This window comes from Zychaea mexicana (genome assembly GCF_025766255.1).
Source record: "Zychaea mexicana strain RSA 1403 chromosome Unknown BDB00scaffold_1, whole genome shotgun sequence".
In the NCBI taxonomy this organism is placed as follows: Eukaryota; Fungi; Mucoromycota; class Mucoromycetes; order Mucorales; family Lichtheimiaceae; genus Zychaea; species Zychaea mexicana.
This window is the reverse complement of record NW_026516664.1, coordinates 686,091-698,507: the sequence shown is the minus strand read 5'-3', so window position 1 is coordinate 698,507 and position 12,417 is coordinate 686,091. Positions and strand designations below refer to the sequence as shown.

At 43.2% G+C, this 12,417-nt stretch overlaps 4 protein-coding genes across 4 annotated transcripts; 3 read left to right on the top strand and 1 right to left on the bottom strand.

Moving 5' to 3' along the window:
• Nucleotides 1-2,981: 2,981 nt before the first annotated feature.
• BDB00DRAFT_752961 (cwf21 domain-containing protein) lies at nt 2,982-4,184 on the top strand (the record flags this gene model as incomplete). The annotated part of the gene is made up of 3 exons (XM_053118658.1): nt 2,982-3,021; nt 3,112-3,403; nt 3,491-4,184. The coding sequence occupies 3 exons, from the start codon at nt 2,982-2,984 to the stop codon at nt 4,182-4,184; spliced, it is 1,026 nt and encodes a 341-aa protein (XP_052985901.1).
• A 128-nt stretch (nt 4,185-4,312) lies between these two features.
• On the top strand, nt 4,313-5,473 carry BDB00DRAFT_10208 (thioredoxin-like protein). The gene is made up of 5 exons (XM_053116055.1): nt 4,313-4,489; nt 4,592-4,809; nt 4,891-5,087; nt 5,166-5,275; nt 5,345-5,473. The coding sequence occupies exons 1-5, from the start codon at nt 4,440-4,442 to the stop codon at nt 5,436-5,438; spliced, it is 669 nt and encodes a 222-aa protein (XP_052985900.1). The 5' UTR covers nt 4,313-4,439; the 3' UTR covers nt 5,439-5,473.
• Nucleotides 5,474-6,160: 687 nt separating this feature from the next.
• Nucleotides 6,161-7,996, bottom strand: BDB00DRAFT_732776 (uncharacterized protein; the record flags this gene model as incomplete). Its single annotated transcript, XM_053118344.1, has 3 exons — nt 6,161-6,519; nt 6,637-7,274; nt 7,326-7,996. Coding segments are annotated over 3 exons (1,668 nt in total), but the record flags the coding sequence as incomplete, so codon positions are not given.
• A 1,341-nt stretch (nt 7,997-9,337) lies between these two features.
• BDB00DRAFT_10102 (40S ribosomal protein S24) lies at nt 9,338-10,806 on the top strand. Its single transcript, XM_053116049.1, has 3 exons — nt 9,338-9,700; nt 10,121-10,402; nt 10,496-10,806. The coding sequence occupies exons 1-3, from the start codon at nt 9,698-9,700 to the stop codon at nt 10,607-10,609; spliced, it is 399 nt and encodes a 132-aa protein (XP_052985898.1). The 5' UTR covers nt 9,338-9,697; the 3' UTR covers nt 10,610-10,806.
• The last annotated feature ends 1,611 nt before the right edge of the window (nt 10,807-12,417 follow it).

Below are 12,417 nucleotides of genomic sequence, written 5' to 3'. Positions count from 1 at the left end.
CAAACTATTTGTTGTTGTCTGTATGTATGAAAGAGTTGCATTAAAAAGAAAAAAAATGGTTACTGGGGTTTATGGCCAATTTTCATGCAGGTTTTGCATAATGCAACCAATGACAGCTTGTATGTCGTTTAGGGTCTTTTTATTGGATCAATATCATCATTGGACGTGATAGCATCATGATATTTCTCGCGCACACTGATAAGCTGGGAAGTGTAACATATGTGATCATCAAAATATAAGCAGGTACAAATATCTGCACTTGAACGATAACTGCTGATGACGGTATGCTAAGTACTGTAAGCAAAGAGCTCGTAGCTACACATCACCGTTTACTGTGGCGAGGTTAACCATCCCATCTCTTATTATGATAGCAGTCTGTAATCAATATATGGTTTGCTACTATTCTAATAGCATCAGCTTCCTCCTTAATCATTCATTACACGTAACAGTGACGTGCAGTAATATCTGCATATCACTTATACTAGTGAATAGTAGCTTAAACAGCTTTAATAAGCCTTGTGTCAAATCTGAAATCAAACAAGTGCTATATAAATCCCATAATAATAGGAGCATCCGAATGTAAAGGAAAGGTTGGATTATATGAAGGAGATGAACGTATTAAAAAAGTCCCTTTAAAAGTTTGGGTCTATAACGTGAATTCTTCTCGTCAACACGAGACACGCTTCTCAAAAAAGGTTGGCTTTTCCTTGAAGCTAAAATCATGTCCAAAAGTTAAAGGGCTGATAGGGTTTTGTAATGCTTTGACATGCCCAAGAAGACAAGGAGACGACCAGCGACTGACTTGATGTAGCTGGCTCATGAGCTTGCCCGGTCATGCCAATCAGCGTGTCGGTTCAAAACCGTTGCTCCAACTTGATGGCTTCAGTGACAATGTTTCCAATACACTCGGGCAAAAGCAGGTGGTGAAGTTGAGAAAAAGAGCAAGTAAGTGAAGCCGGTGTTCTCTGGAACACAACTCATTGCTGGAAGCGAGGCCGGACAATGGGGCGACCGTGCTCCAAGGCAAAAAAGAAGGAATCACGGAAAAAGAATCTACTCTCGAAGGCAGCAAAAGTAATAAGACATTCAGCAAAAGAGCTGTTGTAGATTAGTGCTTGCGTTTAAAGCTAAGTAGAAAGGAGCATTATATGATCGCAGCAAATCTACTTTAAAACAGTTGCTTGCTTAGCGATCGCGAAGATAACTAGTATAGTACAGCTACCTCCATTTTTTTCACTATGATAACTTTTTGACTTGATATAGTCGTACGCATTCCACCACCTTATCTCACATACTCCAAGAAAATGATTTACTCACAGCTGGTATCCCTCGTCGATATCTTTCATTATAGCTCTTTGGAGGGTATGGCTCGAAAACCAACAATAATGATCATTCTATACATCTGCTTAGCAGCGAAATATATTCATAACAGTTGATATTGTCGATACAGAATGGAGTATCATATTTTATACATACCACCATGAGCAGAAAGTAATTAAAACAAACAAAATCGTGGATATCTATATCTACTTATAGTTAACTAAGCGGTGCAGTATAAGCCTTATGAATAGGTTCTTGTAACTCTGAGCTATTGTCAATGCTGCATTGCGCTGCTGTGGGACTAACATTGATCGAAGTGTAATACAGCACCATCTAACTTGCTTTATATACATCATTTACACTTGATCTGTAGTTGTTGATGAGCCATGATTGCTTGGAAAGCTCTTTTTGATTAAATGGCAATAGTCTCAGCTGCGTTCTTCGTACATACTGATAGTGTTCTTTCACCCAGTTAAAGAAACGTACAGCATCACTACAAAGCACTAATTATACTTTCTTTTATCAATCCAAATTCTGGTGTGGCTGTAAGCATATAGTTTGTGCAACTTGATTAGGGAGCAACGAAGAGAGCTTAAAAATAACTGTGCTAGACTTATCCAGAGTATTTAGACAGTCTATTTATAGATAAAAGCCATCTTCGTTGGGATTTTCTATATTCTTGTTTATGTCGTTGATGATGTTTATGAAGCAGAGAACGAGTTCTTTGTTCATGCTTATCTTTTCACTTGGCAGAATTTGTGCCCCCCCCAAAAGCAGCTGTCTTTACGTGGCGCTGTTTCCGACAAATGAACTAAAATTAGACACTTAGCTTTTCAGGTAACTGCGGCCCATCACAACCTTTCTTCTACTTCCTTACAAAACCAAGTTCACTTTTACAGTCTAACAACCACAACAGCAAAACAATGCCCACCGAAAAGGAGAAGATGCTTGCTGGTGACCTGTATGTTCCATACGACCGAGAACTCACCCAAGACCGTGACAAAGCAGCCTTATTACAAAAAGAGTTCAACGACACTGTGGACGACAAAGAACGCTATAGAGTAGCCAAGCGCCTTTTCGGTCGAATTGGCAAAGATTCTAGCGTCAGACCCAATGTTCGATGCGATTATGGCTACAACATCTTCCTAGGCGATAAGGTCGATATCAACTTTGACACGACCTTTTTGGACGTTGGAAAAATCACAGTCGGCGACCGTACATACTTTGGTCCTGGCGTTCACATTTATGCAGTGGGCCACCCTTTGGATTCCGTTGAGAGACTAAGTCATCAGGAATTCGGCCAGGACGTCAAGATTGGTGATGACTGTTGGATTGGTGGCAGAGTAACAATCTGTCCTGGCGTCACGATCGGCAACGGTGTCACCATTGGTGCCGGCTCACTTGTTACCAAAGATATCCCTGATAATGTGCTGGCATTTGGTAGCCCTGCCAAGGTCATCAAGTCTGTTTGAAAAAATAAATAGAGAGTCTAGTTGCCCAATAAACTAAGAGTTTTAAGCAAAAGGGGGTTGGTTCAACAAGTGGATGAAACTTGCCAATAAGCAACAGTGCGGAGGCATAAAATCTGTAAAGTAGCAGCGTTTCCCTGCTTGGAATCTTTCTGTTCCTCTTTCATAACTTAATTTTTTCATTTTTTCAAAATGTATAACGGCATTGGTCTGAATACACCCCGTGGTTCAGGTAAATCAATGCAATATATGCATCCTTACAACAGTAAACTATTGCCAGTGTATTAAACTAACACTTTCTTCCTCATGTTATGATTTACAGGAACGAATGGTTACGTTGTTCGTAACTTATCGCATGTGCGACCGCCCAGAATTGACAAATTCCAAGATTCGTCAGTCAACGATCTCAAAGCTGATCGCCCTACGTTCAGAGCTCCCAACAAGGACATTTTGCTTCATGATCGTAAAAGAAAGGTTGAAGTCAAGTGCATGGAGCTCCGGATCAAGCTCGAAGATGACGGTGTCGATGCAGACGAAGTCGAGACCAAAGTCCAAGAGCTTCGTGAATCCTTATTGAACAACTTTGAAGAAGTCCAACCCAGAGATGCTAAAAGGTATAGTATATTCCTTTGTGTTTTGTATTTCTAATATCACCATTGATTGTGTTTTAATAACTGAAATAACTTCTTCAAAAAAAATAGTTTGCAAGAGCATGAGACTCACCAACGTAACGCTGCAAAGGAGCAGGAAAACAAGAAAATGATGCGAGCGTTAAATATTGACAGTGAATCATACGTTGAAGGTGCAGCTTTTGACCAGGAGCTTCAGGAAAAGAAAAGGCAAGAACGTATTGCCAAAATGGAAGAAGAAAGGGAGAGAAGACAAAAACTTCTGGAGAAGCGAACAAGACGTGAGCGCAGTCCAAGTCCACGACGTAGCAGCAGCAGAAGAGATGAAGAAAAGCGAGACAAAAGAAGACGTACTACCACTTCACGCCGAAGATCACCAAGTCCTACATCATCATCACCTGATGCTTCGTCCGGGTCTGAAGACGACAGAAGAAGAAGAAGAACAAAGGCCAGCAGCAGCAGACGACACAGATCTCCTAGTCGTAGCAACAGCAGTCATAGTGACAGCGACCGTGGTAGCAGAAGAAGCTATCGTCGCGACGATCGCCAGCAATCCTCCCGCAGTAGCCGCCGTCGATCACCAAGCTACAGTGCATCAGAAAGCGAAAATGACCGTCATCGAAAGTATAGCAGCAGCCGTCGTTCTCGTCGTACGTCAGTCAGCAGTGCTTCTAGTGTGGATCGGGAAAGAGGAAGAGGAGACCGTCGTCGAAGAGCTCGGAGTGCGAGCGTCAGTGATAGCGGCAGCGGTAGTGAAAGTGATTAAAAAGAGCAACTCGTATACTATTCTATTACTGCAATTTAAATGGAAATAACGTTCTTTAAATGGAATTTACCCAGATACCAAATACTTCTCGTGGTTGTGTTGCAAAGTGGAATTACTTTAACATAATGTGGTCGTGTGGGAGGGTGATTCATCTCAATGCAAAAGAGGGTTGGATAAACCATTATTCCGAATTCCTATAAATGCGGATTCTTTGAGGGTTTTGCACTTTTTCACAGCTTACTAATCTATTTAACAATGGCAGCCAAGTTGAAGATCGACATTATTAGCGACACAATCTGCCCTTGGTAAGTCATATAGAGTATAAGGATAATGATGTTTCCCGTTCTCGCTGTCCACCTCGAGTGATGTTTTTATGTTTTGGCTCATATGGTACCAAATTATTATAGGTGCTTTATTGGCAAACGCAGACTGGAGAAAGCTATTGAACAGTTCCAGTCTACGAATCCCAACGTGTCGTTTGACATTGAGTGGCACCCATTCCAACTGTCGCCAACAATGTCGAAAAATAACCCAAAGTCTAAAATGGAACACTATCGCCGCAAGTTTGGCGAGCAACGCGCTGCAGAGATGGTTCCTTATATGCAAAGCGTTGGCGCGCCTGAGGGTAGAATAATTTACATTTCTCCACTCTTCTAGCTGTAATGGTTTTTTGCTAACATATGTTTATGGTATGTGTTATATGTAGGTATCAAGTTCTCGTATGGAGGTGTTATGGCCAACACATTGGACTCTCACAGACTCATCTATTGGTCCAAACAGTTTGGCAAGCAGAGCGAGCTGGTCGAAGAACTGTTCAAGGACTACTTTGAACGCGAACGCAATATTGGTGATAATCACGTATTGGCAGCAGCTGCCGGCCGCGTCGGTCTCGATAGCGAACAGGTAATCTGGCGTTATATGGAATTAAACACATCGGAAAAGGGAAGAATTAACTTGTTAAATACAAATAAATAATTGAAGGCTTTAAACTATCTCGACTCGGATGCTGATGTCGATTTGGTGAGAGCAACTGCCGAGCGAAACAAGACCGAAAGCATTAGTGGTGTGCCCAATTACACCATTCAACACAGGTAAAAATAAAAGAACACCGTTTTGTATATTTAGTACACTGTTGTGGCTACTGACATCCTTCTTATTAGATTCGGTTTCCCGGGTGCTCAAGAACCGGGAACGTTTACTCATTTCTTTGAAAAAGCTTTGAGAGAGCTAAAGGAAACCCCTTCGACGCTTTGAGCAGACTTGTTCGATCAGTTTAAATATAGCAAAAAATAATAGTTGTTGGTGTGTATTAATAAAGATATGAATAACCCATGCACGTGACATAATATATTTAACAGACAAGACAGGAAGCAAAGGCTGTTCGACAATTAAAAGTTCATCGAGAACTTGTTGCCCATTGATTCTAGAAAAGCTTTTTTCTCCTTCTGACCACCCTTCTTTCCATCCTTTGGCTCCTTTTTGTTCTTATACGATCTACTTGGCTGAGGCGAGCCTGGCGATCCTAACGAGTGGACAGTTGTGGGTGTTTCGGGGAACGCAGACGCAACAACGCTGCCATGACGAGGTGTTTGGGGCGGGCTCGACGATGATCCCGGGTATCGATACGCCTCTGCGCCTGCACCGGCATATCCTTGACTACTGAACGACTGTCCCATTGCAGCGCGTGTCGAAGTGCCCTTTGTCAATGGACTTCCCATCGGCGATGCATACGAGGGTGTCCTGGTACGTGTGGTAGCGAACTTTGGGCTTGTGCCGGACAAATGATCAAACATGGAAGACATCGGTACAGTGTCTATTGATGCTTGCCGCTGCAGAGGTGACACGCTCGAATTTCTACCATATGGAGATGATGTCGGCGAGGAGGGTCGAACGCCATCTTGCTGTGACCGTCGAGGCATAGTTTGGCCCTCGCTTCTTCCAGATACTGATTCAGCATACATTGAGTAGGTATTCTCACGAGGCGCCATGGGCGAGAATTGCGACTGCTGCTGTTGTTGCTGCTGCTGTTGTTGGATCATCTTTTTGGCTGCAATCATCATCTTTAATGCGCGCACTTGCAAGCTGGTTTGGTGGGATAACGCGGCAGTTTCAAAAATTAAGGGTGCGGTTGACATGTTGAGCATCTGATGAAGTGCGTGCGTTGCCAAGGCTCGTAACCGGGGTAAATCGTACATGTCTGCCAGCAGAAGAAGCTGTGAAAGGATATGCGGCTGGTATTGCTGTGCGGTCAACAGATTATCTGTATAAATGAATTGCAAAAGAGCAATTACTACTGGGTGCGGGTATGGGAAGGACATGCTATGTGCTTTGAGAACTTGCTGCTGCTGCTGTTGTTGTTGCTGTGCTTCAGCTTTTGATTCGTCACCATTGGCGTCAATGTCGTTCTTCTCCTTTATCGCGTCAATCGGTTTGCGGGTCATGATTGTTGCACGGTTCTCCTTCATCAACTGCTCGAAATAAGGCCATCGTTGACACAAGACTGCCGAGTTGACCGGGATGGACTGGTTTTCAATAGTGACGATACGGAAATCCGAGACAGCAGGCTCGTTGAGCAAGCTGAGACCCATCTCTTGCGCCAATGTCGAGCAAGTAGACTTGGGAAGGTTGTAGACGCCAAACGCCTCCATATCTACCATCGCAACGTGATCAAAGTTGACTTGGCGATGGTTGTAATCATCCAGCAAGTTACGTCCACGGTGACCGAAAACGATGAATCGGTTCGTGGCTTCGTGAAGGACACCCCGGTTCCATGAACCTTGAGTAAAAACGGAGCCGGTTTCGATGCGCGACCACGTCAACGTGCCGAGATCGAGTGCCCATACAGTGAATGACTGGCTTTGTGGGGACAAGTAGGTGCCTGCAAGTACTAGATGGTGACCCAAGGTATGGCCAGTCGGGAATCTCAAACCAGGAGGCATCGCAGACCCAGTCATGTAGTTTGAGCAATCCTCGATGGCCGAAGAAGCGCCGGAAGGTGTAAAGATGAGCTGCAGTTCGCGTTTGACATCGGCAAAATTATAGTTGGTATATAGATAAATGGGGCACGGCGCGTCGATGTTATTGTTGTTGCTGCTGTTGCCGCCTGCGGCATACTTGCTGTCGTCGAGTGGTGCTGTTGACGGGCTGTCTGTCGGTGCTGTCACGCCCATACTCTCTCTGAGCATAACCGGCAAGCGAGTCCGAGGAGGAGCGGTGATTGCAATGGATCTGTAAGCACCCACGTGCTTGTCAAACGTTTTGGCGTGCACCCACTCCCATGTTTTGAGATCCAAAACATTGATTTCCCCAAGATAGCCGTTGTTCATATCCTGACCTCCAATGATCACCAGCTTATCTTCAACGATCGCAGACAAATGCGCATAACGGGGTCGCGGCGCAAACAGAGACGGCTCGACCGTCGGTCGTTTCCAGGTCATTGTTTCCACATCAAACACAGAAATGTCGTCGAGCACGCACAGACCGTCTGTTGAGATGCGCGAATAACCCATACCGCCAAACACAACGATGGTGTTGTTGTAGACATCAGCTGAATGAAAATAGCGAGGTTTGGGCGGTTTGGCGGAGTCGGGTGGTGGTATATGGCGCGTCCATTGGAGCGTATTGAGATCAAGCACATACATGTAGTTTGTCATTTTTCTGGACGTCACCAGCCGTCCAGCAAAGACAAATACTCGGTCACCCACGACGGTCATGGATGCGCCAACCAGTGGCGGAGGTGTTTCTCCACTCGTGTTGTGAACTTGTGTGATGATTCCGGAGATGGATTGCATCTGCATCGTTGCTGACGGCATTGTTGTGTGTATGTTCTATTTGGGGGTTCAGTGATATGTAGAGATAGGACGAGGTATATGTATAAATGTATATGGTCTAGTATTAAGTAAAGGAAGGGAGGAAGAGCTGGTGGCCGAGCACAAGATAGAGTCAACGTCTAACCCTTATTTTTTTTTTAATTCGACCTGTTTACACACAAGGAGTGAGAGAGTAAGTGAGAGAAAGAAGAGAAAAAGAGAAGGTGGGGTTACTTCTAGCCTTGGAAAAGCCAAGCAGAAAAGCGAAACAAGGAACCTGAGTGGAACTAGGAAATGAAAAAACTTATCCTTGTGTTGCCTTGGTTGCATGCCTGTGGAACATGGGAAAATGTCCGCACTTGCTTTTTCTACAGCCTTGTAGCGCGTGCTGTTGCATTCATGACAGTCTTGCAATCATGCTTCATTTCAGCGCCAAACACCCCCTTTACTTGACTGTAGTTCGTCGCCAGATAGACATTAAAAATTATCAATTTCTCATTGCATTGTGTGCTGTATCAAAGGAGGGGGCAAGAAAGGTTGTGTCGGAGCCGTAACACAGGAGTTTGGAGGACCCACACAATGCCGAAACTAGTTTAGATCAGTTACTGAAACCAAAGCTTATTATGTACATTCAAGCTGCACCTATTACCTCTTTCTTGAGAAATATAACCCATTGCTGTTTCCCTTGATGGTGCGTCACGCATTAATATCAATCTAGTTGTGTATCTTCCGTTTCTTCTTCACTGGAAATATCAAAGTACAAGCACCGCAACAATATCATTCATCAAGCTCGTTGATATTCCAAAGAGAAAGCGCTTAACCAAGGACGGTTGGTCCTTTCACACCCGCCTTTATGTCTAAAAGGGAAATCAAGCTCAAGGAGAATCACTGTATATTTCAATGACGTAGCAAGAAGCTCTCCAGGTTTTTTGTCTATACGTTCTCATGAATATATATATAACCTTTCAAGGACGGTTCCTTTTCCTGTAGCGTAAAATGAAAAAGATACAAAAGCCTGGAGCCTAACGCTCAGAATAATGATCACTCAAGTCAAAGGAGGGCACAGAAAGAGTGCGATCGCCCAAAACTTATATTATCCTTCCACAAGCAATTCTCAACTGTTTAGGAACTAGAGTAGGTATTCAACCATGTGTAAAGGCGGTTCTTTGAGTTACACGATTCAGGTTGAGGTTACACACTAGCTTTCTGAACACTTGATCATTGTTTGGTATCTTAACGACGATAATACACCGTATTGCAAGTATTGGAAAAAGATTGTGGCGTAGGGCATGTTGGGTTATAGTTACCGAGACTTTATGTGTTTTCTGACTTTCTGCTACAATCAACTAGTAAAAGCTTTGATTATGGAAGAAACGACACAACAGTAATTACTTATTTATACGGTCGACATAGTAGTTTTGTTTTGACTCGTTTATCCTTAGATGCAAAAGATTAATATTTGCTCGAAAGATGACCTGTAATATTTGAATTTATTTGAGTATGCATATAACAGGCTTAAAATTATGCATCGTTAAGTACCGTTTACCAAAGTAACACAGTACGTAAAGTAGCGATTAATGCCTCAAAGGCAGAGCTCGAACCCCACGAGTGGCTTGGCATTGCTCCGGACCGGAGTATGGGAGGAGGGAGAGGCACATCCATTAATCCTGCTGGCCCAACTCAGATTCGCCCTCTTTCACGAATATGGTATGTAAATTGATACAGGAGAGCATAGTATGAATGGATGAGAAAGCGATGGTGGGAAAAATGGATGAATGGATGGATGAATGGATGGATTGGTTGATGGGAGAGGATACAATCAAATGGGGGAGAAGGAGATACTACGATCACCATGGCCACGACGTATTACGACCCGACCGACCATTAAATATTATACGCACCTCACATATCAGCAATCATCAACATCATCATCACCAAAAGAACAACGATATACGAAAAGAGCAGACACAGCAAATTAACGTGGAAATACGGGTGGATAGATAGTTGGATGGATGGATGGATGATAGGGGTGCTGGTCGTGCTAATGGGGGAGAGTTTCGAATTTCCCAATTTCTTTTGGAAATTATGCGCATGTGAAATTAACTCGAATCTTAACTCTCATTTTAGGCTGACGCTGCAACTGTTACTATCCGCACCCGCAAGTTCCTTACGAACCGTCTGCTTCAACGCAAGCAAATGGTTGTGGATGTCATCCATCCCGGTCGCGCCACTGTTGCCAAGGAGGAGCTCCGCGAGAAGCTTGCTAAAATGTACAAGTCCAACAAGGAAGTTGTCTCCGTCTTTGGCTTCAAGACTCACTTTGGTGGTGGCAAGACCACTGGCTTCGCCTTGATCTACGACTCCGTTGAGTCCCTCAAGAAGTTCGAGCCCAAGCACCGTCTTGTCCGCGTACGTGTCTTTTTTCCAAGCATTACTATACAATTACGTATTTACCCGCAATTTGAATGGAGCTGTAATTAACGTGGGTTTTTATAATAATAGATCGGTCTTGCTGAAGCTCCCAAGGGTGGCCGTAAGCAGCGCAAGGAAAAGAAGAACCGTGCCAAGAAGCTCCGTGGTACCAAGAAGGCAAAGGCCGCTGCTGGCAAGAAATAAACGAACAAGTGAAAAGAATGATGCACTTTCTTTTTACAAAGTCAAGGAGCTGGAACTTGTTCATTATTTCATATACACCGCAGTAGCAAATAAAAAAAGCATTACAATAACATTACGGTCGACTCTTTGGAACTTGAGCTTATAGGGATTTTGGATGCAGGCAGCGAAAGACGTGGAAGCATTTACGTTTGAAACAAGGGCACGATTCATCGAGTTGTTTTATAACATGGATGAGCAAGGCGGTTTATTCTAGGACCCACTGTTTTGGTTTGTGCACAGTGGCATGCTAGCTTACTATTCAGGAACCGTGAAAGCTGACAAATAATGGCATCTCTGGTGGAGTTTTGAAAGTCTTAGTGTTTTGCATGATAGTATGAGCTTCGCCTGTAGGCGTTAAGCCATTTCCTGCAGTAGAAGGCGTATGCAGTTATCATCACTCATTGAGGAAACGTTGGGCATATTTTGATTTATGCAATTAATTGCAGAGCGATATTGATTGGTTGACATCAGCTGTACAAGGAGTCGACGAACGTAGCGGTGCGCAACAAGTTTAATGCATGGTTTCTTTTCCAGTACAAACTGAAATGCATCACTCATCTACAAAAAGACGACTGAAAAGATAGACAGCACAGGAAGATGGATGAGGTAGCCTTATTCGTTGACTTGATAACTAGCGTATCCCCTACCCTCGAGAAGAAATATACATAACATGCTTTTTTATACGATATATTTCTAAATGAAAGTGTTCAGTATCTTAGAGACGAAGGATCTTTGTCAAGCTACTATTCACTTTACAAAATTGCTAATCCGAATTTGTATGTAGTGTATGCAGTCTTTTCTGTTGCTTGAAGTTGCTTGGCAGTAGTACTCGAACCCTCGCCGCGCAAATCGTAGCGTACAATTGTGAGATATATTGGTTGTTCCGTTTACCGACATTGACACCTGGATACGAGATAGATAGCACAAGCATGGAACATTGGTTGCATGAGATTTAGAATGACCAACATCCGACGTAGCTACTATAGTAATCGGTCGGTCAATACACTAGCTATCCCGCTAATGCTATATGCCAACAAAACCATTATGTGTAGTGTATATGCATTGAATTAAACCTGAGTGAGGAGAAAAACCACAAGATACTGACCACTAGCTATTTATACATTCTCAGATACACAGTGGAACCTCAATTAACCTCACCAGGAATGAAAAATAACATAGTAAAATTTCACATCTGCGTATATTTCACATTCAATGGATTATTCAGGGTTGGAGCCTTGTAGGATCATAATAAAAAGTACTCCTCCATATATACTTTTCAGAAAATAAGCACTGCACATTATTAATTTCAACTGAATTGAATATAATATAAAAAAACCCAACTTGGAAAGAAGTAGCTAAAGAGCTTTGTCTAGCGAACAGTTTTGCTTGGAGCTAGTCACGTAACTCTCGTAGTTTGGTAGGGAGACTAGTTATACAGTAGCTTCTTCAACTTCACCTGAGGCCAAGAAGTTCAAGACAGTGTATGGTACAGTTGGGCGCCAAGCAGTCTCTGTTCCACCGGGTGCTTCTTGGTCGTCCATTGTCTCTTCATCTGGTGTACATATCTTTATCTATTATTTATGTGGAGAAAAGGTCAATTCGGCCAGGTAAAGGTGTTAAATAACAGGCTAGGTGAATTAGATGATCCATCATCAGAACCGAGCAGTACATGTGAAAAAAAAGGTCAAATCCGGCCAGGTAATTATATTGGATAATAGGCTATGTGAAATACGTGATCATTCTAGTGAAAGCTTCATGAGCGTTGGTAT

Excerpts from the sequence above, each read along its gene's own strand:
- BDB00DRAFT_10208 (XM_053116055.1), top strand. The coding sequence starts at position 4,440 with ATGGCAGCCAAGTTGAAGATCGACATTATTAGCGACACAATCTGCCCT. Across the intron at positions 4,490-4,591 it reads AGCGACACAATCTGCCCTTG|GTGCTTTATTGGCAAACGCA; the intron begins GTAAGTCATATA and ends AAATTATTATAG. Across the intron at positions 5,088-5,165 it reads TCGGTCTCGATAGCGAACAG|GCTTTAAACTATCTCGACTC; the intron begins GTAATCTGGCGT and ends AAATAATTGAAG.
- BDB00DRAFT_10102 (XM_053116049.1), top strand. Across the intron at positions 10,403-10,495 it reads CCAAGCACCGTCTTGTCCGC|ATCGGTCTTGCTGAAGCTCC; the intron begins GTACGTGTCTTT and ends TTATAATAATAG.